This window comes from Phyllobates terribilis, unplaced genomic scaffold (genome assembly GCF_046119375.1).
Source record: "Phyllobates terribilis strain yellow unplaced genomic scaffold, ASM4611937v1 Scaffold_9__5_contigs__length_417890890, whole genome shotgun sequence".
NCBI lineage: Eukaryota > Metazoa > Chordata > Amphibia > Anura > Dendrobatidae > Phyllobates > Phyllobates terribilis.
This window is the reverse complement of record NW_027362769.1, coordinates 173,567,714-173,594,456: the sequence shown is the minus strand read 5'-3', so window position 1 is coordinate 173,594,456 and position 26,743 is coordinate 173,567,714. Positions and strand designations below refer to the sequence as shown.

The 26,743-nt window shown below is 43.8% G+C and overlaps 1 protein-coding gene across 1 annotated transcript in view; it reads left to right on the top strand.

Moving 5' to 3' along the window:
• The first annotated feature begins 837 nt into the window (after positions 1-837).
• WNT10A (Wnt family member 10A) overlaps positions 838-26,743 on the top strand; it is a 46,172-nt gene continuing 20,266 nt past the window's right edge. The window contains exons 1-2 of the mRNA XM_073647386.1: positions 838-1,499; positions 16,188-16,450. Of these exons, the coding sequence (XP_073503487.1) occupies positions 1,435-1,499; positions 16,188-16,450 (328 nt within the window). The 5' untranslated portion in view covers positions 838-1,434. The remainder of the gene's footprint in view (positions 1,500-16,187; positions 16,451-26,743) is intronic.

The window sequence follows — 26,743 nt, the reverse complement described above, 5'->3', positions numbered from 1 at the left end:
TGATTTTTTACAGAGTAGCATACGCCGCCGGCCATTTTACTGGCTAATAAGGCAGATTTTCCAAGTGTGAGTCTATGAACGCTGGTTGACAACCCCTGTGAGAGCTGTAATGGTGCAAATACTGGTTGTCAGCCAGCGTTCCCAGATTCCGGGATAACAAACTTTTTTTTTATTACCAGACTTCGGGTCACTATTAGAGCACGTTCTTACTATGAGGTTTTTTTACGCTACGTATTTTCGAAAAAATGCAAGTAAATTCAGTGCCATAACTATAAACTTCGGGGCCCCGGGGCAAAACTTCATAGTGGGGCCCCTCAACATTTCAATCATTAGAGGTTGTGTGGAACATGGTGAAGCCTGCTAAGCATTGTTGTATATAACACACAGGCTTCACCACGTTCCGCAAGACCTTTAATAGATTTTGTTGTTTATGATGCAAGTTTTAGAAGTTAAATATTCAGTGAATATGTTTGGAAATTTTTTTACCATCAGTTTGGGGCCCCTTGGGTGGTTGGGGCCCTGGGGCAGTGACGCGGCTGCCCCAGTTGTAGTTACGGCCCTGAGTAAATTCTTTTACTTAATGGGTGCAGAAATGGAAAATTTGCAACATCAAAAACTCACCAAATACTCATTGTGGTTACGTGGCCTTATTATTCTTCTTTAAAAAAAAAAAAAAACAGAATTGCCAATTGGGAATTTGTGTAAGTCGGCTGACAACTCACATGAGAGCTGAAATAGTGGAAATATTGGTTGTCAGCCAGCTTTCTCAGGAAAAGCGAAACAGAGGGAAGAGCCATATTTCCTGGAGACTTTTTATTATTTTAGAGGGAATTGCTCTGTAATGGACTCCTTTGTAAGTAATGGGTATCATTAAGCGGGATAACTTGTGTGGTGAGCGGAATACTTGCTCCTGTCAACAGATGATAGTAGGGGAGGGAAGGACAGAGAGAGGGGAGTGTGTGACTGTCAATGTGGAGAGGGTAATTTAAAGAGGTGGAGAGTCACAGGGGAAGCAGCTCTCAGCAGGAGAGCGCAGAGTGGTGTGTGTGACAGCTCCCCTGCAGCCAACAACCTAAATCCTAAACTTCTAGACAGCAATCACAAAGGGGGAAGACACCGCCTGAGACTGCCCGGAGGAATTCCAGAGGAATACTGAGGATTATAGGACAAGACATAGATAGAAGACCTTGAACCTGTGCAGTGAATGGGATTGGGAATGAACTCCAGGCATCACTGATCCTAAACTCTGGGAGGTGTCAAGAGAAGGAAAAGACTGATCCTAAAAGTTGTCAGGTCTCCTCCATCAGGAAAACTTCTCTCCAGCGGCAAAAGAAAGATGAACCTTGGAGAGTTGCACATCCATGAAATTAGGAAGCAGGGAAGAAACGGGTAAAGGGTGACGGGAGCATCCCTGGCACTGGACAGACAGGCACCATGGCACCCTGGCACCTTCCTGGTATCTGCACTATCCTGGTGGGACTACTGCTCTCCATGCAGAGGTAAAGCCTGCTAATCTGATAGAAGGGATGTAGCAGAGCTGAGGTTGTCATTAGTTCTGCACTGTTTGAGTATCTGAGATAAGATAATGCAGTATATTTCCCTGCAGTCCTATGCAAAAGAGAATATAACACTTGGAAATCCTGAGACACTCAGCTCTGCTTCACACTTTCAGTATTTGGTCAGTATTTTACATCAGTATTTGTAAGCCAAAATCAGGAGAGGAACAATCAGAGGGAAAGTATAATAGAAACTCGTCACCAATTCTGTATTTTTCACCCACTACTGGTTTTGGCTTACAAATACTAATGTGAAATACTGAGCAAATACTGAATGTGTGGACGTGGCCTCAAAGTGACATAAATGTAACAGCACTGAGTTTGTGGTTAGTTCTTTACTGTTTGATAACTCCCTGAGTTGATGCAGTAGGTGTATCAGCAGTCCTATGTAAAGGAGATTATAACACTGTGATATCATTATGAGTCACTCAGATCTGCTTCATAGTAACGTAGATGTAACAGAATGGAGTTTGTAATTAATTCTTCACTTTTTGATGACTCTCTGAGTTTAGATAATGCAGTAGGTTTGCTCACAGTCCTATGTAGAGGAGACAGTAACATTGTGATAACATCTTGAGTCACTCAGTTCTGCTTCAAAGTGACGTAGATGGAACATACCTGATTTTGTCATTTGAGGCTGTGTCATTTGCCCATTTTGATGACTAAGTTGAGATAATGCAGTAAATGTACCAGCAGTCCCATGTAACATTGCTAATGTGAAATTATGATTAATCACTGCTCTGCCACCTCTGGCTCTACTGTGATAAAGATGTAGCAGAGCTTAGTTTATTATAAATGGGACAACATTTTTTGAGACTCTCTAAGTAATGATAATGCAGGAGATTTACTTGCAGTCCTGTGTAAAACAGTAAATAGCATGCTGTGAAATAATCATGAGTCACTGAACTCTGCTTGTTGTGGCCTTGCTAAGTAACCTAGTGAGGCAGGAGTTACCTCTTTGGGTGCACCATAAGGACACTCTGGGTCTACCTGCAGTCCCATGTAAAACTGCTAATATGAAGCAATCTGATTCATGAGTAACTCAGCTCTGCTGCATCTTGAGAGTAACATATAAGAAAAGCAAAGCATGAAAATTTTCCCACATGGGACCAATATTTGGCTATGGTGACAGTACTATTTATTAACCAATTCGGCAGAACTAGTGTGCCAATTGGTGTAAAGATCAAGCATCATCACTGGAAACATTTTACAATTATTATTACCTAGCTTCATTTCTTTGTACATTAATGACATTTGAGCTATAAAATATGTGCACAATTTGCAATTTGATTATTACAAAATTCATATTTTTACATCTATGCACCATTTTTCGGTTGCAGAAAAATTGCCACAAGCTGTCATCTCCTCTTCCAGTCGGATCATTTATCGGACATGTTTCATGGTCATTGTAACTGTCCTAAAAACCAGTAAATGGTAAAATATTCCCCAATCTGTCACATACAGACATTCTGATATTAGAACATTCATCTGTTTGCAGAATATATTAGCCAAGATGAATTCACCTTGAAATTTTTCCATTTTAAATTGATTTACCGTATTCAATGCCAAATCGTAAATAAATGGCGAATCGCTCGGATTATTTAGTTTTGTCTCCATAATAATAGTTCTTCATGTTGATTTGCTGATCTAAGCTCTTCCACTGACTTCAAAGCCTCGCAGATACCTTGCTGCGTCCAAACCACTAATTGTCCACATGTCTCGCTGGTGGAGAAGAATGTAGTGAATTCTGCTCTGCGTCTTTCCATATATTGCCATCTACACAGTGACATATAATGTAACGTTTCCAGATAAGGCGACAAGGATTTATTTTTTTATTTCTTGCATTAAATAATTTAAAAAAATGGATTTTAAAAATTTGGATTAATAAAATATTGGAGCAATTTTGTTCATGAATTAGCGATCGGATGAAAATTTACTAATTCTGTTCCATTTCAATATAATGTGGTAATTATGGCCCCTTGAGGGGCAGAGCCTGACCCCATGCAGCAGATAATAGACCCCTGTGTGGTTCCTATATGGTCTGGAGGATGGGGGGGTCAGGGAGTCACAATTTATCCATTCGCCTCTTTAGAGTAAATATAATTGCATTACAATAAGTACAGGAAAGTCAAGTGATTAAATCACATTAAAGCGAGCGGGTGAGGGAGGAATTAAATGCCAATTTCTATGGCATCTCCAACATTAAACGCTTGTGCGCCAGCTGGTGCTTTACATTTCCAATCATTCTAATGGTTAAAAGAAAATTTGCATTCAGTTGCTCCATAGTTATATCCATTCCTGGAAAGCTAGGTGACAAGCAACATGGTGTCTGTCAATTGGCAGATTATCCATTCACATGCATGGGAAAACTGGGTAAAAAGGATGTAATTGCCGCAATATTGTGACTAAACCCTAAGCAGGGTGACAACGAGGTGGGAATTGTAAGGGTCACATATTGTATTTTATCACTCAGCTTTCCCAGATTCTTGACAAATCTGTCCTGACTCCCCCACAGGACCCTGCAGGAGACTGATAAAGCTTAGTGGGGACCCCTGTAAGGGCTACTTCACACGTGGCGTTATTGACGCATTTTTCCATCTCGTTATTCGAGAATTCAAGAGAAAAAAAGACCCCACAACATTTCAAAGTAGCTGCAAAAAAAAAAAAATGTCTAAAATTTTACTCTTTTTTTTTTTTAAACGTGCCATAATTATTTTTTTTTTAATTGCAACATGTCAGTTCTTTCAGTGTTTTTACTGCGTTGTTTCCCAAATGTAATATAATCCGCAGCGTAAATCATTAGGAGGTGAGGGTTTGAGATCCGCCGCATGTCAATTTAATGGCACGGATGTAGGGGCGCATTTCACTCTTTGCAATACAAATGGTGTAATGTGTCTGCGGATATCACTGCGGCATTGGGGACGCTACAAGAGTATGTAGCCTTAGTGTAGATTTACCGCTGCTTGTTTCCAGCCAGTTGCCTGCGTTTTTCCAGCGAAAAACAACACGCCAGAAATGCTGAGTGTGAACGGTATCCTATGAGATATTTGGGTAGCCATATAGATTGTCCTTCAGCTATCCCACAAAGATACAGGACCTCATATGTTGACACGCAGGAAAAATGCCGAAAATTACCAGAAAAACATAGCATCAAATCTGCATTAATTTGTGTGGTTTGATGCATTTTTACTGTTCAGAAACCAATGAGTTTTGTTTTTTTCCCTTTGATTTCAATGTATAAAAAAAAAAGCTATAAAAACACTGAAAGAATTGACACGCTGCATTGATAATTAAAAAAATGCACATACAGTGGGAATTTATAAACCTCATTCATTTTGCTTCTGCTGTAAAACATTGTGTATTTTCTTTCTCCATAACTAGACAGAAAAAAACATCTAAAATACTAGGTGTGTGAACAAGCCCTAACAGTGCAATTGTCTTTGTTGCCCATGGCAGCCAATCAGGGCTCAGCTTTAATTTTTTTAACTGCTCTGGATAAATGAAAGCTGTCTATTATTGGTTGCTATGGGCAATGAAGACTGTTTTAATAAAGGAGGGCATAGAGTAAGTAATTTAGACATGGCAGCCCATGGCAACCAATGAGGGCTCAGCTTTCATTTTTCAAACTGCTTTAGAGAAATGAAAGCTGTGCTATGATTGGTTGCTATGGGCAATAAAGACCGTTTTAATAAAGGAGGGCATAGAGTAAGTAATTTAGACATGGCAGCCCATGGCAACCAATGAGGGCTCAGCTTTCATTTTTCAAACTGCTTTAGAGAAATGAAAGCTGTGCTATGATTGGTTGCTATGGGCAATAAAGACCGTTTTGATAAAGGAGGACCTAGAGTAAGTCATTTAGACATGGTGGCCCATGGCAACCAATGAGAGCTCAGCTTTAATTTTTCAAACTGCTCTGGAGAAATGAAAGCTGTGTTGTGATTGGTTGCTATGGCCAACAAAGACAACTTTGATACAGGAGGCACTACAATAAAAACTTTAGACATGGCAGCCAATTGCTGCGTAAGACCAGGCCCAATGAACACAACAGGTTCTCGCCAGTTGCTGTATTTGCCCTGAGTACAGCGAAACCCATTATATTAAAGAGAAAGGTTCCAGGTAATGTGTTGTGGGCAATGTGGATGATCCGGTCGCACCGGGGAACAAGTCAAATTACTACAGGTTGTAAAACTGTCATCTTATAATATACAACCCAAAACTGCTAGCCATAACCAGTTTCTTCAGTCGCTTCTCGGTTTCTAGGATGATCCCGATACAGACCGCAGCTATAACCCTGCGAGTCATCCAATATGGCTACCATTACGGCTCCGCACCCAGCTCTCCCGGAGTCCTGGACGGCAAACCAACCCACTCATGCAGGAATATAACTGTGCATTATTGCATACGATGACTCACAGGGATACAGGAAGCTGAGATATGAGGAGCTGTTTGTTGGGCGTCCGCATCATGTAGCTTTGTTGTATTATTTGGTACTGTCTGGCGATATTATTTATGAACAGTATAGTCACTGGTTTTGTTCATTATACGTTACTATTATGTACTGTGTGCACTTTATGGAAGTATTTCATTCATGATATGACACTGTTATTTAGCTTTGTACAGTCATATATTATGGCACCCTTAAAGGGTTATGCTCAAGTTTGAAAGTTAACTATAGGATAACTTCTCGCTCGTTGAGCGTCCAACTGCTGGAGCCTCGACCGATCCTGAGAACTGGTGTGAATGGAGCAGCATTTGATCATGTTGCGCTGCCGCTCCGTTCATTCTCAATGGGACCGCTGGAGATAGCACAGCGCTGCGCTCAGTTGGTCCAATCAGAATGGATGGAGCGGAGCGGCACTGTGCATGATGGACCTCTGCTCCATTCAGATTAGGCTATTCTGGTTCTTGGGATCGCTGGGGATCCCAGAAGTCGGACCCCAGCTATCAGAAATGTATCCCAGCGATCCCAGAAGTCGGACCCCAGCTATCAGAAATGTATCCTCTATCCAGAATAGGGTATAAGGCCACGGCCCCACTATCAGTATTTAGTCGGTATTCGGTCAGTATTTTTCCTCAGGAGTGGGAGCCAAAACCAGGAGTGGGTGATAAATGCAGAATTGGTGACTTGTTTCTATTATACCTTTTCTCTGATTGTTCCTCACCTGGTTTTGGCTCCTACTCCTGAGAAAAAATACTGACCGAATACTGATCAAATACTGATAGTAGAGCCAGGGCCTTACAGTTACACCCCTGATGTGGTGAAGTATGTACCAACAGTATTAGTGTTTTTGTATTGGGGCCTCTGAGTTACTCCACTGCTCGTCCACCTCTGGCCCAGGAATTCCACTCCAAGGAATGGCCACTTTTGGACGGGGTTTATATAATCTACACCCTTTTTTCAGCCAGCGAAAGTCCTGATTTTCTGTTATTGCACCTGCAAATCTGGGACAGTCCCAGCAAATTTGGTGCCGTTGACAAGTACGTCATTACTGATAGTGGGGCCGTGACCCAACTTTCAAACCTGAGAGTACCCCCTTTAAGTGTTCCCTATATGGTTCTATTATGTAATTACTATATAGCAGTATAACGTGGGCGCTGAACGGTACAATTAGTTGTCTCTGTATAGTGGCATTACTTAAGTACTGTATACCACCGTAATGTGTTCACTGTGTGCTATTATGTTAGCACTGTATAGCAAAACTATATAAGCACCATTTGGCATTATTTTGCTTTCACTATGGCAGTTTATGATTTCCCTTTTTTTGGTAGAAGCGCCTCAGAGGCTTCCACAGGCCACTGTCTGTCCTGGCATAGAAATAGCTGAACATAATCTCTTCTGTACTCAAATTATTGATGTTTGTAATGAAAGTGAAACTCTTCCAATGGGAGCCGTCCCTTTAAGACACGTGGAAACAACTGCAGTTATGAAATTCCTTTAAAATAAGTGAAAGATTTTTCTAAACAAAATATTTTGTCTGACACATGAATAGCAGACAAAAGCCGCCGGGACCCTGGTAATGACTTGTGTCTATAGAGGGGGAGGCGAGGACACTGCATTGAATCACCTAAGGAACAAACAAACGTGCAACATGGGAGAGATTATCACTTTATGTATCACGTTTGGATTTATTATGTATTTACTCGCACAGGCGAGTATCATGATGGATCCCCCTAATATCAAGGTCCCCAAGGAAGCCACAATTTAGTAGAAGGGGCAGAAAAATGGGGCTTCCTAAAGTTCTCGGATTAGATCCAATTCACCACTACAAAGTCAGTAAAACTTAGTTTCACTGTGATTTCACTGCACCAAAATAAAACCGCCAAATAGTGGCCACACATAGTGCCATATAGTACCCACATATTGTCAGCATATAATGAATGCATACTAATGGCACAAGATACCCACATATTACTACCATATAATGAAAACATAATAATGCCATATAGTATCTGCATATTAGCACTACTTATCGGCATCATAAAGTGAAAACAAAATAGCACCATATAGTGGCAACATAGTAGCACAATAAAGGGAACACATAATGTGGCCATATAGTGCCTGAATAATAGCGCCATACATTGAACACATAATAGAGCCATATAGTGCCTAAATAATAGGTTTACGTATAAGAACCATAGGATGAGCACAAATTAGCACCATGTAGTATCCAAATAATAGTACCATACATTGGACACATAATAGCACCATATAGTACCCACATAACATGCTTAATAGTGTCTTATAGTGCCTACAAAACAGCTTTTCATTATATAACTACAGTGTGAACTCATGAAAGCACCATATAGTGGCTGTATTACAGTATAGTATCATACAATGAACACATAATTAAACCATACAGTGCCCACATAATAGACTATAAAGTGAACATGTCATAGTGTCAAAGTTTCCCTACATGTTAGCACCATACAGTGAACATGTATTAATAGGGCCATATAATTTCCACTTTAGAAAGCCCTATAAAGCATAATCAAGAAAAAAACATATTAGGGCCATTTAAAGCCATGCAATGCACATGTAATATCACCATACAGTGCCCACTCAATGCTGCAATGTCTATGACCCTTCATCTTCATCTTGTAGATATAAATAAGTTATATACGGAACTGTCCCTGAAGAACTTAACAGACTTACTTTTCAGACTGTAAGAAATCTGTATGATAAGCCCCATGGGGACTATAATGGTGGCCAATAGGGTTGTCACCTCGCTTTCCCAGATAAAGATATTACTAAGAAATAAGTGACACAGCACTACTTCAGTATAGCCAGTAATTACAGAGCATACATTGGCTGCTTAGCTATGGGGCGCTGTTTGTAAAGAATACATTTTTTAATTCAAAAGTTGTACACATAAAATGTATAAAAGTGATGATAAAAGGAAACCCTATGTAACAAGTGATCCCGAAATGAAACCTGTGTAACAAGTGATCACAAGATTACACCACAAGTCACAAATGATCCCAAAATGAAAACCTGTATCAAAAAGTGATCCCGAAATGAAACCATGTAACAAAGTGATCACAAGAGTACACCGTGTCTCAAAGTGATCACAAAACGAAACCCTGTGTAACAAAGTGATTACAAAACTAAACCCTGTGTAACAAAGTGATCCCGAAATGAAACCATGTAACAAAGTGATCACAAGAGTACACCGTGTCTCATACTGATCTCAAGATTACACCCCATTTCTCAAAGTGATCACAAAACTAAACCGTGTAACAAAGTGAGCCCGAAATTAAACCCTGTGTAACAAAGTGATCACAAGATTACACCCCATGTCTCAAAGTGATCACATGTCCATTTTTGTCCCCGAACCGAGTCGATCAGAGGAAAAGGTCGCAGCATGCACGAGTTGCATCTGATTATCTGATCGCACTTGGCCATTTATGTCTATGGGTCAGTGGAAAAAAATTAGACTACACTCAGATGACATCTTAGTGAAGTCCAATTTTCACTGACTGACAGAATGGAGAAGATGTGGATTTTTTATTTTTTTTTCCACATCTGAGAAAATCAGATCACGCTCTGATCAAACTTTGATCAAACTCTCATCAGCGTGTGATTGGCATAATTGGACAGATTTTCTCTGATGAGAGAAAAATGGTCGTGTGATCCCAGCCATACACTGTAGAAATAAGCACTTTCTCATTAACTTTGAAAACCCCTTTGGCAGTTAAAGGGTTAAATGGGGGGGGGGGGTCAAGCAATCATAACTGGTTTTGGAGAAGGTTGCACAGGAACGTGTAGGACTCGCACACATAATCCACTTCAAAGTGGAGCTCCTGAACCACAAGGCTGCACCTCCTTTCATCATGCCCAGTGCGACCGCAGGGCTCCCCCATCCACGTGCTCCCTGCTCACAATGGAAATCGACTTTGGAAATGTGAACTTGTGGCCTGTTGTGAAGGGAGAGGGCACAAGTACGCGTAAATAAAATATGTCACGAGTAAATTGCGGACGGGAAATGTATCAGAGACTTTGCTTTGATCAGGGGAACACAGGACATGGAGGGATCACTGGCTATTTTTGGCTGGATTCTTGTTTCATCTGCTGGGGGAATGGCCTCACTTTGATCTAAGGGCCATGAATACAATAAAACAGCAAGCTAGGCCGGGGGTACAAACTTATCCTGTGTACCCCTGTAAACTGAGAGTGCTGCTCATGGTGTAAACTGCAGCCAAGTGTGAAGAGTACGTCAGGTCAAGTGCGATTCCTGTGCAATGTGCTGCAGATTCTTGCTCTGTAATCATGTCCTTAGATACACCATAGGAAAAGTGTCACACATGATTAAATGCACAGGATATGTAGCATACATGATAGTGTAATAGGAGAACCTAAATCTATCAGTAATCATAAGCTTTGATACTCCGGTCGATCAGACAGTATCTCATTTAATCGGCTTGGATACATGTTTTATAATATCACGTATGGTAAGCTTAGATACACCTGTCACACTCTTACATGGTTAGACTTAGGTTAGGGCTACACGGCGACCGATGTTGTGAGACAGCAACTCAGAAAACTCATGAAACAAAAACATTTGTGCAGCTTTTCTGCGACTCGCTGTCATGCGACTATTTTAGAATCTGATTTCCCTGGAAATAAAACAGCTAAGTTGCAGACAAGTCGTGTACGACCTGCATTGAAGTCTATGACAAGTGTGTTGCTTGTAATTTGCGACCAGCGACAGAAAATCCAACACATTTGGAAACAATGTCGCAGTGGCAGCATGTCATAGATCGCAACGCAACACCATAGGAAATCATTACATCCAATGTTGCAATGTGTGGCTGCAAATTCAGTGTCACCTGACAAATGTCGCCATGGATCCCTAGCCTAAGATACATATGATTAATTACAACCTTTTAATTATTGCATGTGATAATTTTCACTACACTTGTTGCAGTATTATATATGATAGAATCTGATCACATAATTTCACACCTGATATGCTTGGATACATCTATTACATTATCATTTATGCTGAGTTTGAATAAACTTATTACAGTATTACATATGATAGAGTAAGATACACTGGCCGATCAGACAGTATTACCCATCAAATGATTAGATATATATGTTACAGTATAATATATTGCAAGCTTAGATATACCTGTTACAGTGTTACATATGTTAGGCTTAGATACGTCATAGGAAAATGGTCACACAAGATGATAAAGGGAGTTTCTCCTCCCATGGAGCACTCTAATTACATATGTGATTAAACTTCAGTTTCTGCAATATGGAGGCAACGATTAGAGAACTAAACGTGCAATTTATATACAGTGCTGCTCATCATTATTGGCATTATTTTCATAGACTGTAATATCTTCAGAAATAAATGGAAATGTACCAAAGTTATATATCCTCAGTATTTTTTAAATTAGTGGCCCAAAGTAATACAACAATAAAACATTGTTTTTCAACTTCCATGTTGCGATTTCAAAAAAGAAACAGAATGTGCAGCAATAAAGGCCCCTAATTAATACTTGGTTGCCCCCTAATTAATACTTGGTTGCTCACCTTTTGGCATTGCTGACAGCCTCCAAACTTTTTTTTGTAGCCATCTATAAGCTTCTTGCACTTCTTAGCTGGAAGTTTGTTCGAGCTCTTGAATGTTTGCAGGGTTATTTTTCCCAATGGCAGATTTCAGCTCACTCCAAAGATTTTTAGTGGGATTGAGGTCAGGACTCATTGCTGGCCATTTTAAAACAGTCCATTTTTTTCTTTTTCAACCATTCCTGTGTACTTTTGGATGTGTGCTTTGGGTCACTGTCTTGCTGGAGGACCCATGATCTTCAACTCAAACCAAGTTTTCTTACACTGGGTAGGACATTTCGCTCTAAAATCTCTTGATAATTCTCTGATTTCATGATTCCTGTGATATGGTCAAGGCCTCCAGTACCAGACGCAGCAAAGCAACCCCAAAGCATTATGGATCCTCCACCATGCTTAACTGTTGGTAAAGTGTTCTTTTCCTTAGAAGCTTCATTGCGCCGTCTGTAAACAAACTGTTCCTTTGCATTGCCAAAAAGCTCTATTTTTGTTTCATCTGTCCACAGAACATTTTCCCAGAAGGATTGTGGTTTGTCAAGGTACTCTTTGGCAAAGATCAGTTGTTCCTTTTTATGTCTTTTCTTCAGCAATGGTTTCTTCCTTGGCCTTCGACCATAAAGCTCTGCTTAGTTTAGTGTGCGGTGTATGGTACTTGTTGAAACCATGACCCCAGACTGTTCCAGGTTGGCCTTTAGGTCTTTGGATGTTTGACGTGATGTTTTTTCCACCATTCGCACCAACTTTCGAAGACATCTATTGTCAATTTTCCTCTTTCCCCCACGTTCAGGGAGGTTCTTGACGGTTCCATGCTTGGCAAACTTCTTAATAACATTGCACACTGTTGAAACTGTGATACCAAGGTCTTTGCAGATGGCCTTATACTTTGGAAGTCTTGTTTTTTCTAATAATAGCAGTTCTGATGTCCTCACACAGCTCCTTTATCTTCACCAGTTCTGATGTCCTCAGACAGCTCCTTTATCTTCACCATTGTGACAAAGGAACAGGGCCTACCATGTGGCTTTTCAAAACACTGAAGTCATCATTCATTGGCTAATTCTTGTCACATGGGCACCGACAGTTAATCACAGGTGAATCTCTTTTGTGATTTACCACAGGCAAGTCAAAATGTGTTTCCACACTAAATTAATGTAAAGGCGCCAATACTAGTGACACGGCAGCTTTGGGTTTTTCTATTTTTCCCTTCCATTGTTTTTTATTTTAAATTATTGTTTATCATTTGCTCTTTTGTATTTAACAGTATACAAAAAACTGTTTCACTGGATGCATTTTTTTCGGGAAATATATTACACATTATGTACTTACACTTCATGGGTGCCAATAACGATGAGCAGGACTGTAGGGGCTATATCCCCTACAAGACTATGTACAAAGCTATGTGCTTGGTGTATACTGTATTATAATTCAAATTGAATGAACAAAAGAGAAAACTAAATCCATTTTTGGAGACTGCCCATCGCCTCCATCACTTCTTCTCGTCACTTGTATGAGGTTATGGAGGATCTCGGCAGGAGGTTGTTCCAAACATCTTGGAGAACCTACTCTAGATCTTCTGTGTATGAGGCTTATGTGGATCCTTCTGTCTCTTCATGTGATCCCAGACAGACGGGATGATGTGAGATCAGGGCTTTGTGGAGCAGCATCATCACTTCCAGGACTCCTTGTTCTTAATGACATTGAATGGATACTGGGGTTCGTTGTCTGGCTGCAGAACAAATTTGAAGCCGATCAGACGCCTCCTGATGGTGTTACATGATGGGTAAGTATCTGTCTGGATTTCTCAGCACTAAGGACACCATTAATCCTGACCAATTTCCTATCTTTGTTTGCTGAAATGTAACCACAAAATATCCAGGACCCTCAATCAAGCTTCACTGCTGCTGCAGACCCCACTATTATGCCACTTTTCAGATCTTCAGGTACAAAATGATTCTGTTACAGCGAAATATTTCACATTTGACTCCTCAGTCCAGAGACCTGATGACATTTCTCTCTACCCCAGTTTCTATGTTTCTATGTGTAGCTGAATCGGTTTCCTATGTGGAAGGTTTAGGTTTTTGTCCTCAGTTGTTTCATGAAGACGACTTCTGGCCAGACTACTCCGAACAGTAGATGAGTGTAGCTGGTCCCACTGGTTGCTGCCAGTTCTGAGTTGATGGCACTGCTGGACATCTTTTGATTTCGAAGGGAAGTAACATTATGTGTCTTTCATCTGCTGCACTAAGTTTCTTTTGCCGACCACTGCATCTACGGTTCACAACGTTGTCCATTTCTTGGTGCTTCTTCAAAAGCGCTTGAATAGTATATTGTGAAACCACAGTTTGCTGTGAAACCTTTGCTGGGAGAGACCTGGCAGATGCAATATGACTACCATGTGTTCTCTTTCTGCACTCATTATAGCCTTAGTGTATGACCTGTGACATGAAATTGTCTTCCACAACCTCACCTTTGTAGCAGGGTTTGGCTGTTCCTCCTCAGTTCTAGTCATCCTACTCAGCTGTTTCAGTTTAAGTTAATGACTGTGTTTCAACCTTCATGAAAATAATGATCATTATCACCTGTTTCATATAACTGGTTACTTTTCTCGCTGACTGTAATCCCACGAAATCCCTAACTTTGTGCAATTGCACATAGAAGAATTGATGCTTTGCTGCTGTTTTGGAGGCGATGAGCGTTCACACCAGATACTGATGGGATTTACATTTCTCTTTTGTTATTTCACTTTGTATTTTGTTTATTGATACAAATAAACGTTAACTCTTCTGTTTTATAAAGCTTTATTACAGCATTTTTTCCACACTTACCTACAACTTTTGCACAGTTCTTTATGTTATAGTAAAATAAGTCACTCATAACACTTACATTTTACACTCAGCTGACCAGACTATCACAGATAGATACATCTGTTCAGTATCATTTCACAAGGTTACATACGCCAATTACAGTATTAGAGTTGATACATTTAGATACATTTGCTGTTCAGTGTCACACATATATTTAAATACATCTATTACACCTGAAAGGCTCAGACACACTGGATCAGTAGACAGTATCACACATAAAGGCTTATATACACTGCATCAGTAGACAGAATCACACATGAAGGCTTAGATACAAGGGATCCGTAGACAGTATCACACTGGAAAGCTTAGATACACTGGATCAGTAGACAGTATCACACTGGAAGGCTTAGATACACTGGATCAGAAGACAGTATCACACTGAAACGCTTAGACACACTGGAGTAGTAGACCGTATCACACTGTAAGGCTTAGATACACTGGTTCAGTAGACGGTAGCACACATGAAAGGCTTAGATACACTGTATCAGTAAACGGTATCACACAGGAAAGGTTACATAGACTGGATCATTAGACAGTATCACACATGAAGGCTTGGATACACTGGATCAGTAGACAGTATCATACACAAAGGCTTAGATACAAGGGATCAATAGACATTATCACACTGGAAGGCTTAGATACACTGGATAAGTAGACCATATCACACTGGAAGGCTTAGATACACTGGATCAGTAGACAGTCCGCATAGCATAGCTTCCAACATTGGTGTTGGCAGTTTAGGACCACCTCAGTCTCGCCCCTGTTCCCAGCAGACACTGCCCCAATCCTGTTGGAAATGTCCATTTGGGGACAGGGTTTGTACAAACGGGACTCCACAAATTTGCTGGGACCAAAAATATCAGGACATTTGGCATATAATGGGCCAGTAATACAATGATCCTTTGCTTTTTAGGAGCTTAGGACTATGGAGCTGTTTGTGCACCCAGAATAGTTTTCCCCCACTACCCAACGGCTGAACACAATTTTTAACAGAAGAGAATGAGGACTGGTAGAGAAGCGCGTTGCACGTACAGATCACACAGCGACAGAACTCATTAACCCTAATGCTGCCATTCTGTGTTATTTTAGGGAAATATTTTTGTGATTTTTCACAATCAGTCACAAAGAAGCTGAAAAGTATGTGAAGTATGGCATCATTCCTGGCAACTGTCCGGGGGGCTCATCTCTGCTGTCTTTTCTCCCGGCACCTGTGTCTTTTCACCACGGCGTGTCGAACACCCGTCAATTCAAGAATCCCGTCTGAAAGAGAAATAATTATTTTAATGGCGCAGAGGCAGCACTTGAGAAGAACACACCTTGGGGCTTGTGTAGATAAAAGCCAGAGATGTCTGCACAATGTCAGGCAGGGACAGGTAAAGCTGCAGGATTGATAGGAGATTGACTAAACATTCCAGGTAAGTAGGAGCTAAGCTCACGGACGGTGAAATACAGACACGACGCGTTTCATGTGACCTCATTCAGGTCCCTGTATCTCATTTGTTCAGCCATCAATAGTGACTGGTACACAATGGCTCGATTCTTACCACCAGGTGTTTGCATTTAATACTGTCAGGTGATACGGGCGTGCTTAGCACCATGGCCTGTCAATCACAGCGCTCACTCAGTGCAGCTATGTAAACTCATAATTCTGGCTGTGCTATATACTTAACCCACTTCTCCTGCATTTTTTTTTAGATCATTGACCAATGAAATTCTGGGCCTGAAGATACCGCCAGAACCGGTGCTGAACGCCAATACGGTGTGCCTGACGTTACCGGGCTTGACTCGTCGACAGATGGACGTCTGCATGCGACATCCAGATGTGGCCGCGTCGGCCATACAAGGCATACAGATCGCCATCCACGAATGCCAGCACCAGTTTCGAGATCATCGATGGAATTGTTCAAGTCTGGAGACCAAGAATAAGATCCCGTATGAGAGTGCCGTGTTCAGCAGAGGTGAGCGCCACATGCTAAACTGCACCATAGCGGCAAATTACACGTCCTATGGGAATTAGGCGGAAATGAAAGTATCATACGTGACCGCCAGTGTCTGGTCAACCTGCAAACTAAGACTAGGCTTAAAATTATCACAGTATCTCATGCAATTTGATAAATCTGGGGCATCTTTGACCACCTAGTCTATGTGTACATCACCTATCACTTGACTTAGGACCCCCAAACACATTTGACTAATCAACGAGTTCGGCCGATGATCTGATGTGTATGGGGGCACCGGCCGACTGATGGTCGGGAGAGATGTTTATCGCACATGTCCAATTTCAGACTGCTGACCGCATTGTAGATAAGTTGCCGCCAGACATGTCAGCCGGTGGCTTTCTCATAGAGAACACAGGAGCGTTCAGCCGAATGAGCGCTCCTGTGTATGGGAGAGACGGCTGAGATGACTGACAGCCAAACGATTGGCTAAAACTTTGTTTGACTGGCAGCCAAATATTGTGTATGGCAGCCTTATTCTGTCCAGTAACGTGCGCCAAAATCTGGGCACATTTTTGGCGCTTAATGTAACATGTTAATCCACAACCCCAGCTTTCCGCTATGTCACACCCCATTCAGCATGGTCAAAAAGGCAGAAAAATGAGCATAATTATTTATTTATAGTGTACTTATCAAAAATGTTGCACAATTTGTGACAATTTGCATGTTCTTGTGCTAATTTTTCAGACTTTTTTTTTTTTCAAAAAAACACGACAGGCGTGGACAGGCATCACTATAGACCGACAAAAGTGTACAACAATCAATACAGACGGACAGGAGGAGACAGGCATCAATACAGACAGACAGGAGCAGATAGGCATCAATACAGACAGACAGGAGCCGGCAGGCATCAATACAGACAGACAGGAGCGGACAGGCATCAATACAGACAGGAGAGGACGGGTATCAATACAGACAGACAGGAGCGGACAGGCATCAATACAGACAGGAGAGGACGGGTATCAATACAGACAGGAGCGGACAGGCATCAATACAGACAGCAGAGGACGGGTATCAATACAGACAGACAGGAGCGGACAGGCATCAATACAGACAGGAGAGGACGGGTATCAATAAAGACAGACAGGAGCAGACAGGCATCAATACAGACAGGAGAGGACGGGTATCAATACAGACAGACAGGAGCGGACAGGCATCAATACAGACAGGAGAGGACGGGTATCAATACAGACAGACAGGAGCGGACAGGCATCAATACAGACAGGAGAGGACGGGTATCAATACAGACAGACAGGAGCGGACAGGCATCAATACAGACAGGAGAGGACGGGTATCAATAAAGACAGACAGGAGCAGACAGGCATCAATACAGACAGGAGAGGACGGGTATCAATACAGACAGACTGGAGCAGACAGGCATCAATACAAACAGACAGGAGCAGACAGGCATCAATACAGACAGACTGGAGCGGACAGGCATCAATACAGACAGGAGAGGACGGGTATCAATAAAGACAGACAGGAGCAGACAGGCATCAATACAGACATACAGGAGCGGACAGGCATCAATACAGACAGACAGGAGCGGACAGGCATCAATACAGACAGACTGGAGCGGACAGGCATCAATACAGACAGACAGGAGCAGAGAGGCATCAATACAGACAGACAGGAGAGGACAGGCATCAATACAAACAGACAGGAGCAGACAGGCATCAATACAGACAGACAGGAGCAGATAGGCATCAATACAGACAGACAGGAGCGGACAGGCATCAATACAGACAGACAGGAGCGGACAGGCATCAATACAGACAGGAGAGGACGGGTATCAATACAGACAGACAGGAGCGGACAGGCATCAATACAGACAGGAGAGGACGGGTATCAATACAGACAGACAGGAGCGGACAGGCATCAATACAGACAGGAGAGGACGGGTATCAATAAAGACAGACAGGAGCAGACAGGCATCAATACAGACAGGAGAGGACGGGTATCAATACAGACAGACTGGAGCAGACAGGCATCAATACAGACAGGAGAGGACGGGTATCAATAAAGACAGACAGGAGAGAACAGGCATCAATACAGACAGACAGGAGCAGACAGGTATCAATACAAACAGACAGGAGCAGACAGGCATCAATACAAACAGACAGGAGCAGACAGGCATCAATACAAACAGACAGGAGCAGACAGGCATCAATACAGACAGACTGGAGCGGACAGGCATCAATACAGACAGACAGGAGCGGACAGGCATCAATACAGACAGACAGGAGCGGACAGGCATCAATACAGACAGACTGGAGCAGACAGGCATCAATACAGACAGGAGAAGATGGGTATCAATACAGACAGACAGGAGCGGACAGGCATCAATACAGACAGACAGGAGCAGACAGGCATCAATACAGACAGACAGGAGCGGACAGGCATCAATACAGACAGACAGGAGCAGACAGGCATCAATACAGACAGACAGGAGCGGACAGGCATCAATACAGACAGACTGGAGCGGACAGGCATCAATACAGACAGACTGGAGCAGACAGGCATCAATACAGACAGGAGAAGATGGGTATCAATACAGACAGACAGGAGAGGACAGGCATCAATACAGACAGACAGGAGCGGACAGGCAGCAATACAGACAGACAGGAGAGGACAGGCATCAATACAGACAGACAGGAGCAGACAGGCATCAATACAGACAGACAGGAGCGGACAGGCATCAATACAGACAGACAGGAGCAGATAGGCATCAATACAGACAGGAGAAGATGGGTATCAATACAGACAGGAGCGGACAGGCATCAATACAGACAGACAGGAGCGGACAGGCATCAATACAGACAGACAGGAGCGGACAGGCATCAATACAGACAGACAGGAGCAGGCAGGCATCAATACAGACAGACAGGAGCAGACAGGCAGCAATACAGACAGACAGGAGCGGACAGGCATCAATACAAACAGACAGGAGCAGGCAGGCATCAATACAGACAGACAGGAGCAGACAGGCAGCAATACAGACAGACAGGAGCAGACAGGCAGCAATACAGACAGACAGGAGCAGACAGGCAGCAATACAGACAGACAGGAGCAGACAGGCAGCAATACAGACAGACAGGAGCAGACAGGCAGCAATATAGACAGACTGGAGCAGACAGGCAGCAATACAGACAGACTGGAGCAGACAGGCATCAATACAGACAGACTGGAGCGGACAGGCATCAATACAAACAGACAGGAGCAGACAGGCATCAATACAGACAGACAGGAGCAGATAGGCATCAATACAGACAGACAGGAGCGGACAGGCATCAATACAGACAGACAGGAGCGGACAGGCATCAATACAGACAGGAGAGGACGGGTATCAATACAGACAGACAGGAGCGGACAGGCATCAATACAGACAGACAGGAGAGGACAGGCATCAATACAGACAGACAGGAGCAGACAGGCAGCAATACAGACAGACAGGAGCAGACAGGCAGCAATATAGACAGACTGGAGCAGACAGGCAGCAATACAGACAGACTGGAGCAGACAGGCATCAATACAGACAGACTGGAGCAGACAGGCATCAATAAAGACAGACAGGAGCGGACAGGCATCAATACAGACAGACAGGAGAGAACAGGCATCAATACAGACAGACAGGAGCAGACAGGAATTAATACAGACAGACAGGAGCAGACAGGAATCAATACAGACAGACAGGAGCGGACAGGCATCAATACAGACAGACAGGAGAGGACAGGCATCAATACAGACAGACAGGAGCGGACAGGCATCAATACAAACAGACAGGAGCAGACAGGCATCAATACAAACAGACAGGAGCAGACAGGCATCAATACAAACAGACAGGAGCAGACAGGCATCAATACAGACAGACTGGAGCGGACAGGCATCAATACAGACAGACAGGAGCGGACAGGCATCAATACAGACAGACAGGAGCGGACAGGCATCAATACAGACAGACTGGAGCAGACAGGCATCAATACAGACAGGAGAAGATGGGTATCAATACAGACAGACAGGAGCGGACAGGCATCAATACAGACAGACAGGAGCAGACAGGCATCAATACAGACAGACAGGAGCGGACAGGCATCAATACAGACAGACAGGAGCAGACAGGCATCAATACAGACAGACAGGAGCGGACAGGCATCAATACAGACAGACTGGAGCGGACAGGCATCAATACAGACAGACTGGAGCAGACAGGCATCAATACAGACAGGAGAAGATGGGTATCAATACAGACAGACAGGAGAGGACAGGCATCAATACAGACAGACAGGAGCGGACAGGCAGCAATACAGACAGACAGGAGAGGACAGGCATCAATACAGACAGACAGGAGCGGATAGGCATCAATACAGACAGACAGGAGCGGACAGGCATCAATACAGACAGACAGGAGCAGATAGGCATCAATACAGACAGGAGAAGATGGGTATCAATACAGACAGGAGCGGACAGGCATCAATACAGACAGACAGGAACGGACAGGCATCAATACAGACAGACAGGAGCGGACAGGCATCAATACAGACAGACAGGAGCAGGCAGGCATCAATACAGACAGACAGGAGCAGACAGGCAGCAATACAGACAGACAGGAGCGGACAGGCATCAATACAGACAGACAGGAGCGGACAGGCATCAATACAGACAGACAGGAGCAGGCAGGCATCAATACAGACAGACAGGAGCAGACAGGCAGCAATACAGACAGACAGGAGCGGACAGGCATCAATACAAACAGACAGGAGCAGGCAGGCATCAATACAGACAGACAGGAGCAGGCAGGCAGCAATACAGACAGACAGGAGCAGACAGGCAGCAATACAGACAGACAGGAGCGGACAGGCATCAATACAGACAGACAGGAGCGGACAGGCATCAATACAGACAGACAGGAGCAGGCAGGCATCAATACAGACAGACAGGAGCAGACAGGCAGCAATACAGACAGACAGGAGCGGACAGGCATCAATACAAACAGACAGGAGCAGGCAGGCATCAATACAGACAGACAGGAGCAGGCAGGCAGCAATACAGACAGACAGGAGCAGACAGGCAGCAATACAGACAGACAGGAGCAGACAGGCAGCAATACAGACAGACAGGAGCAGACAGGCAGCAATATAGACAGACTGGAGCAGACAGGCAGCAATACAGACAGACTGGAGCAGACAGGCAGCAATACAGACAGACTGGAGCAGACAGGCATCAATAAAGACAGACAGGAGCGGACAGGCATCAATACAGACAGACAGGAGAGAACAGGCATCAATACAGACAGACAGGAGCAGACAGGAATTAATACAGACAGACAGGAGCAGACAGGCATCAATACAGACAGACAGGAGCGGACAGGCATCAATACAGACAGACTGGAGCAGACAGGCATCAATACAGACAGGAGAAGATGGGTATCAATACAGACAGACAGGAGAGGACAGGCATCAATACAGACAGACAGGAGCGGACAGGCATCAATACAGACAGACTGGAGCAGACAGGCATCAATACAGACAGGAGAAGATGGGTATCAATACAGACAGACAGGAGCGGACAGGCATCAATACAGACAGACAGGAGCGGACAGGAATCAATACAGACAGACAGGAGAGGACAGGCAGCAATACAGACAGATAGGAGCAGACAGGCATCAATACAGACCGACAGGAGAGGACAGGCATCAATACAGACAGACAGGAGAGGACAGGCATCAATACAGACAGACAGGAGCAGACAGGCAGCAATACAGACAGACAGGAGCAGACAGGCAGCAATATAGACAGACTGGAGCAGACAGGCAGCAATACAGACAGACTGGAGCAGACAGGCATCAATACAGACAGACTGGAGCAGACAGGCATCAATAAAGACAGACAGGAGCGGACAGGCATCAATACAGACAGACAGGAGAGAACAGGCATCAATACAGACAGACAGGAGCAGACAGGAATTAATACAGACAGACAGGAGCAGACAGGAATCAATACAGACAGACAGGAGCGGACAGGCATCAATACAGACAGACAGGAGAGGACAGGCATCAATACAGACAGACAGGAGCGGACAGGCATCAATACAAACAGACAGGAGCAGACAGGCATCAATACAAACAGACAGGAGCAGACAGGCATCAATACAAACAGACAGGAGCAGACAGGCATCAATACAGACAGACTGGAGCGGACAGGCATCAATACAGACAGACAGGAGCGGACAGGCATCAATACAGACAGACAGGAGCGGACAGGCATCAATACAGACAGACTGGAGCAGACAGGCATCAATACAGACAGGAGAAGATGGGTATCAATACAGACAGACAGGAGCGGACAGGCATCAATACAGACAGACAGGAGCAGACAGGCATCAATACAGACAGACAGGAGCGGACAGGCATCAATACAGACAGACAGGAGCAGACAGGCATCAATACAGACAGACAGGAGCGGACAGGCATCAATACAGACAGACTGGAGCGGACAGGCATCAATACAGACAGACTGGAGCAGACAGGCATCAATACAGACAGGAGAAGATGGGTATCAATACAGACAGACAGGAGAGGACAGGCATCAATACAGACAGACAGGAGCGGACAGGCAGCAATACAGACAGACAGGAGAGGACAGGCATCAATACAGACAGACAGGAGCGGATAGGCATCAATACAGACAGACAGGAGCGGACAGGCATCAATACAGACAGACAGGAGCAGATAGGCATCAATACAGACAGGAGAAGATGGGTATCAATACAGACAGGAGCGGACAGGCATCAATACAGACAGACAGGAGCGGACAGGCATCAATACAGACAGACAGGAGCGGACAGGCATCAATACAGACAGACAGGAGCAGGCAGGCATCAATACAGACAGACAGGAGCAGACAGGCAGCAATACAGACAGACAGGAGCGGACAGGCATCAATACAGACAGACAGGAGCGGACAGGCATCAATACAGACAGACAGGAGCAGGCAGGCATCAATACAGACAGACAGGAGCAGACAGGCAGCAATACAGACAGACAGGAGCGGACAGGCATCAATACAAACAGACAGGAGCAGGCAGGCATCAATACAGACAGACAGGAGCAGGCAGGCAGCAATACAGACAGACAGGAGCAGACAGGCAGCAATACAGACAGACAGGAGCGGACAGGCATCAATACAGACAGACAGGAGCGGACAGGCATCAATACAGACAGACAGGAGCAGGCAGGCATCAATACAGACAGACAGGAGCAGACAGGCAGCAATACAGACAGACAGGAGCGGACAGGCATCAATACAAACAGACAGGAGCAGGCAGGCATCAATACAGACAGACAGGAGCAGGCAGGCAGCAATACAGACAGACAGGAGCAGACAGGCAGCAATACAGACAGACAGGAGCAGACAGGCAGCAATACAGACAGACAGGAGCAGACAGGCAGCAATATAGACAGACTGGAGCAGACAGGCAGCAATACAGACAGACTGGAGCAGACAGGCAGCAATACAGACAGACTGGAGCAGACAGGCATCAATAAAGACAGACAGGAGCGGACAGGCATCAATACAGACAGACAGGAGAGAACAGGCATCAATACAGACAGACAGGAGCAGACAGGAATTAATACAGACAGACAGGAGCAGACAGGCATCAATACAGACAGACAGGAGCGGACAGGCATCAATACAGACAGACTGGAGCAGACAGGCATCAATACAGACAGGAGAAGATGGGTATCAATACAGACAGACAGGAGAGGACAGGCATCAATACAGACAGACAGGAGCGGACAGGCATCAATACAGACAGACTGGAGCAGACAGGCATCAATACAGACAGGAGAAGATGGGTATCAATACAGACAGACAGGAGCGGACAGGCATCAATACAGACAGACAGGAGCGGACAGGAATCAATACAGACAGACAGGAGCGGACAGGCATCAATACAGACAGACAGGAGAGGACAGGCAGCAATACAGACAGATAGGAGCAGACAGGCATCAATACAGACCGACAGGAGAGGACAGGCATCAATACAGACAGACAGGAGAGGACAGGCATCAATACAGACAGACAGGAGCAGACAGGCATCAATACAGACAGGAGAAGATGGGTATCAATACAGACAGACAGGAGCGGACAGGCATCAATACAGACAGGAGAAGATGGGTATCAATACAGACAGACAGGAGCGGACAGGCATCAATACAGACAGACAGGAACGGACAGGAATCAATACAGACAGACAGGAGCGGACAGGCATCAATACAGACAGACAGGAGAGGACAGGCAGCAATACAGACAGATAGGAGCAGACAGGCATCAATACAGACCGACAGGAGAGGACAGGCATCAATACAGACAGACAGGAGCAGACAGGCATCAATACAGACCGACAGGAGCGGACAAAGATCATGTCAGTGTCATTACTCCATATCCCAGTTGTCACCCCATTCTTTGTCCATGAGACTCAGTTTTTGCATCTAGTCTATTAATTGCTCTTACTCCCATAGTGCTCGGTGATTTGTGGGTTCAATTGACTGCTATATGTATATATCAATTACACATGTTTTGTTATTCACATGTTTATTTCCTTCGTATTTTAATAACAGAAAAAACATAATTTCACACAAAACCCCAAAAAGGGCAGGACAAAATTGTTGGCATTTTTCCAAAAAAGTGGGTAAACAACTTTGTTTCATGCATGTGATGCTCGTTCACTCACATGTGGCAAGTAACAGGTATGAGCAATATGAAAATCACACGTGAAACTAGATAAAAAGGGGAGAAGTGGGCTCAATCTTTGCATTGTGTGTCTGTGTGTACCACACTAAATATGGAGAACAGAAAGAGGAGAAGAGAAATGTCTTTGGACTTGAGAACCAAAATTGTTGAAAAATATCAACAATCTCAAAGTTACAAGTCCATCTCCAGAGATGTTGATGTTCCTTTGTCCACGGTGCACAACATAATCAAGAAGTTTACAACCCATGGCGCTGTAGCTAATGTCCCTGGACGTGGATGGCAGAGAAAAATTGATGAAAAGTTGCAAAGCAGGATAGTCCGGATGGTGGATAAGCAGCCCCAATCAAGTTCAATCAAAAAATTCAAGCTGTCCTGCAGGCTCAGGGTGCATCAGTGTCAGTGCAAACTATCTGTCAACATTTGAAAGAAATGAAATGCTATGGCAGGAGACCCAGAAGGACCCTACTGCTGATACAGAGACATAAAAAAGCTAGACTGCTGTTTGCCAAAATTTACGTGAGTAAGCCAAAATCCTTCTGGGAAAGCGTCTTATTAACAGATGAGACCAAGATAGAGCTTTTTGGTAAAGCACATCATTCTACTACCATTTTCCAAAAACGTAATGAGGCCTACAAAGAAAAGAACACAGTACCTACAGTCAAATATGGTGGAGGTTCAAAGATGTTTTGAGGTTGTTTTGAGACTGGGTGCCTTGGTTGTGTACAAGGCATCATGAAATCTGATGATTACTAATGGATTTTGTTTCACAATGTAGTGCCCAGTGTCAGAAAGCTGGGTTTGTGTTCTAGGGTCTTCCAGCAGGACAATGACCCCAAACATACTTCAAGAAGCCCCCAGAAATGGATGGAAACAAAGTTCTGGAGAGTTCTGAAGTGACAGCAATGAGTCCGGATCTATATCCCATTGATCACCTGTGGAGAGATCTTACCATTGCTGTTGGGAGAAGACGTCTTCACATATGAAAGACATGGAGCAGTTTGTAAGAAGAGTCTAAGATCCAAGCTGAGAGGAGGAAGAAGCTGATGGTTATAGGAAGCGATTGATTGCAGTTATTTATTCCAAAGGGCGCAACCAAATATTAAGTTGAGGGGAGGGTGCCAACAATGTTGTCCGGCCCATTTTTGGGGTTTTGTGTGGAATTATGTCCAATTTGTCTTTTTTTTCTCTGTTATTTTGTGCTGTTCCAATACACACAAAGGAAATAAACATGTGTATCACAAAACAGGGGTAATTGTAATAATTTTCTGGAACAATGTCAAGGGTGCCAACACTCTCAGCCATGACTGTATGTATATATTAGAGCTCTGCTCTGGAGGTGTCACTTCTTGGGTGTAGCGTCTTTTTCTGTGCTCTCTTTGGATGTCAGTTTTTGTCGTCTCGACTTTCGGACAGATTGTTGCTTTTTATACAAATCTTTTTTTTTGCAGCTTCTGTAAATCAGGCCCCTTCTTTCCCGCTGACAATGAGGCTTAGGCGCGGA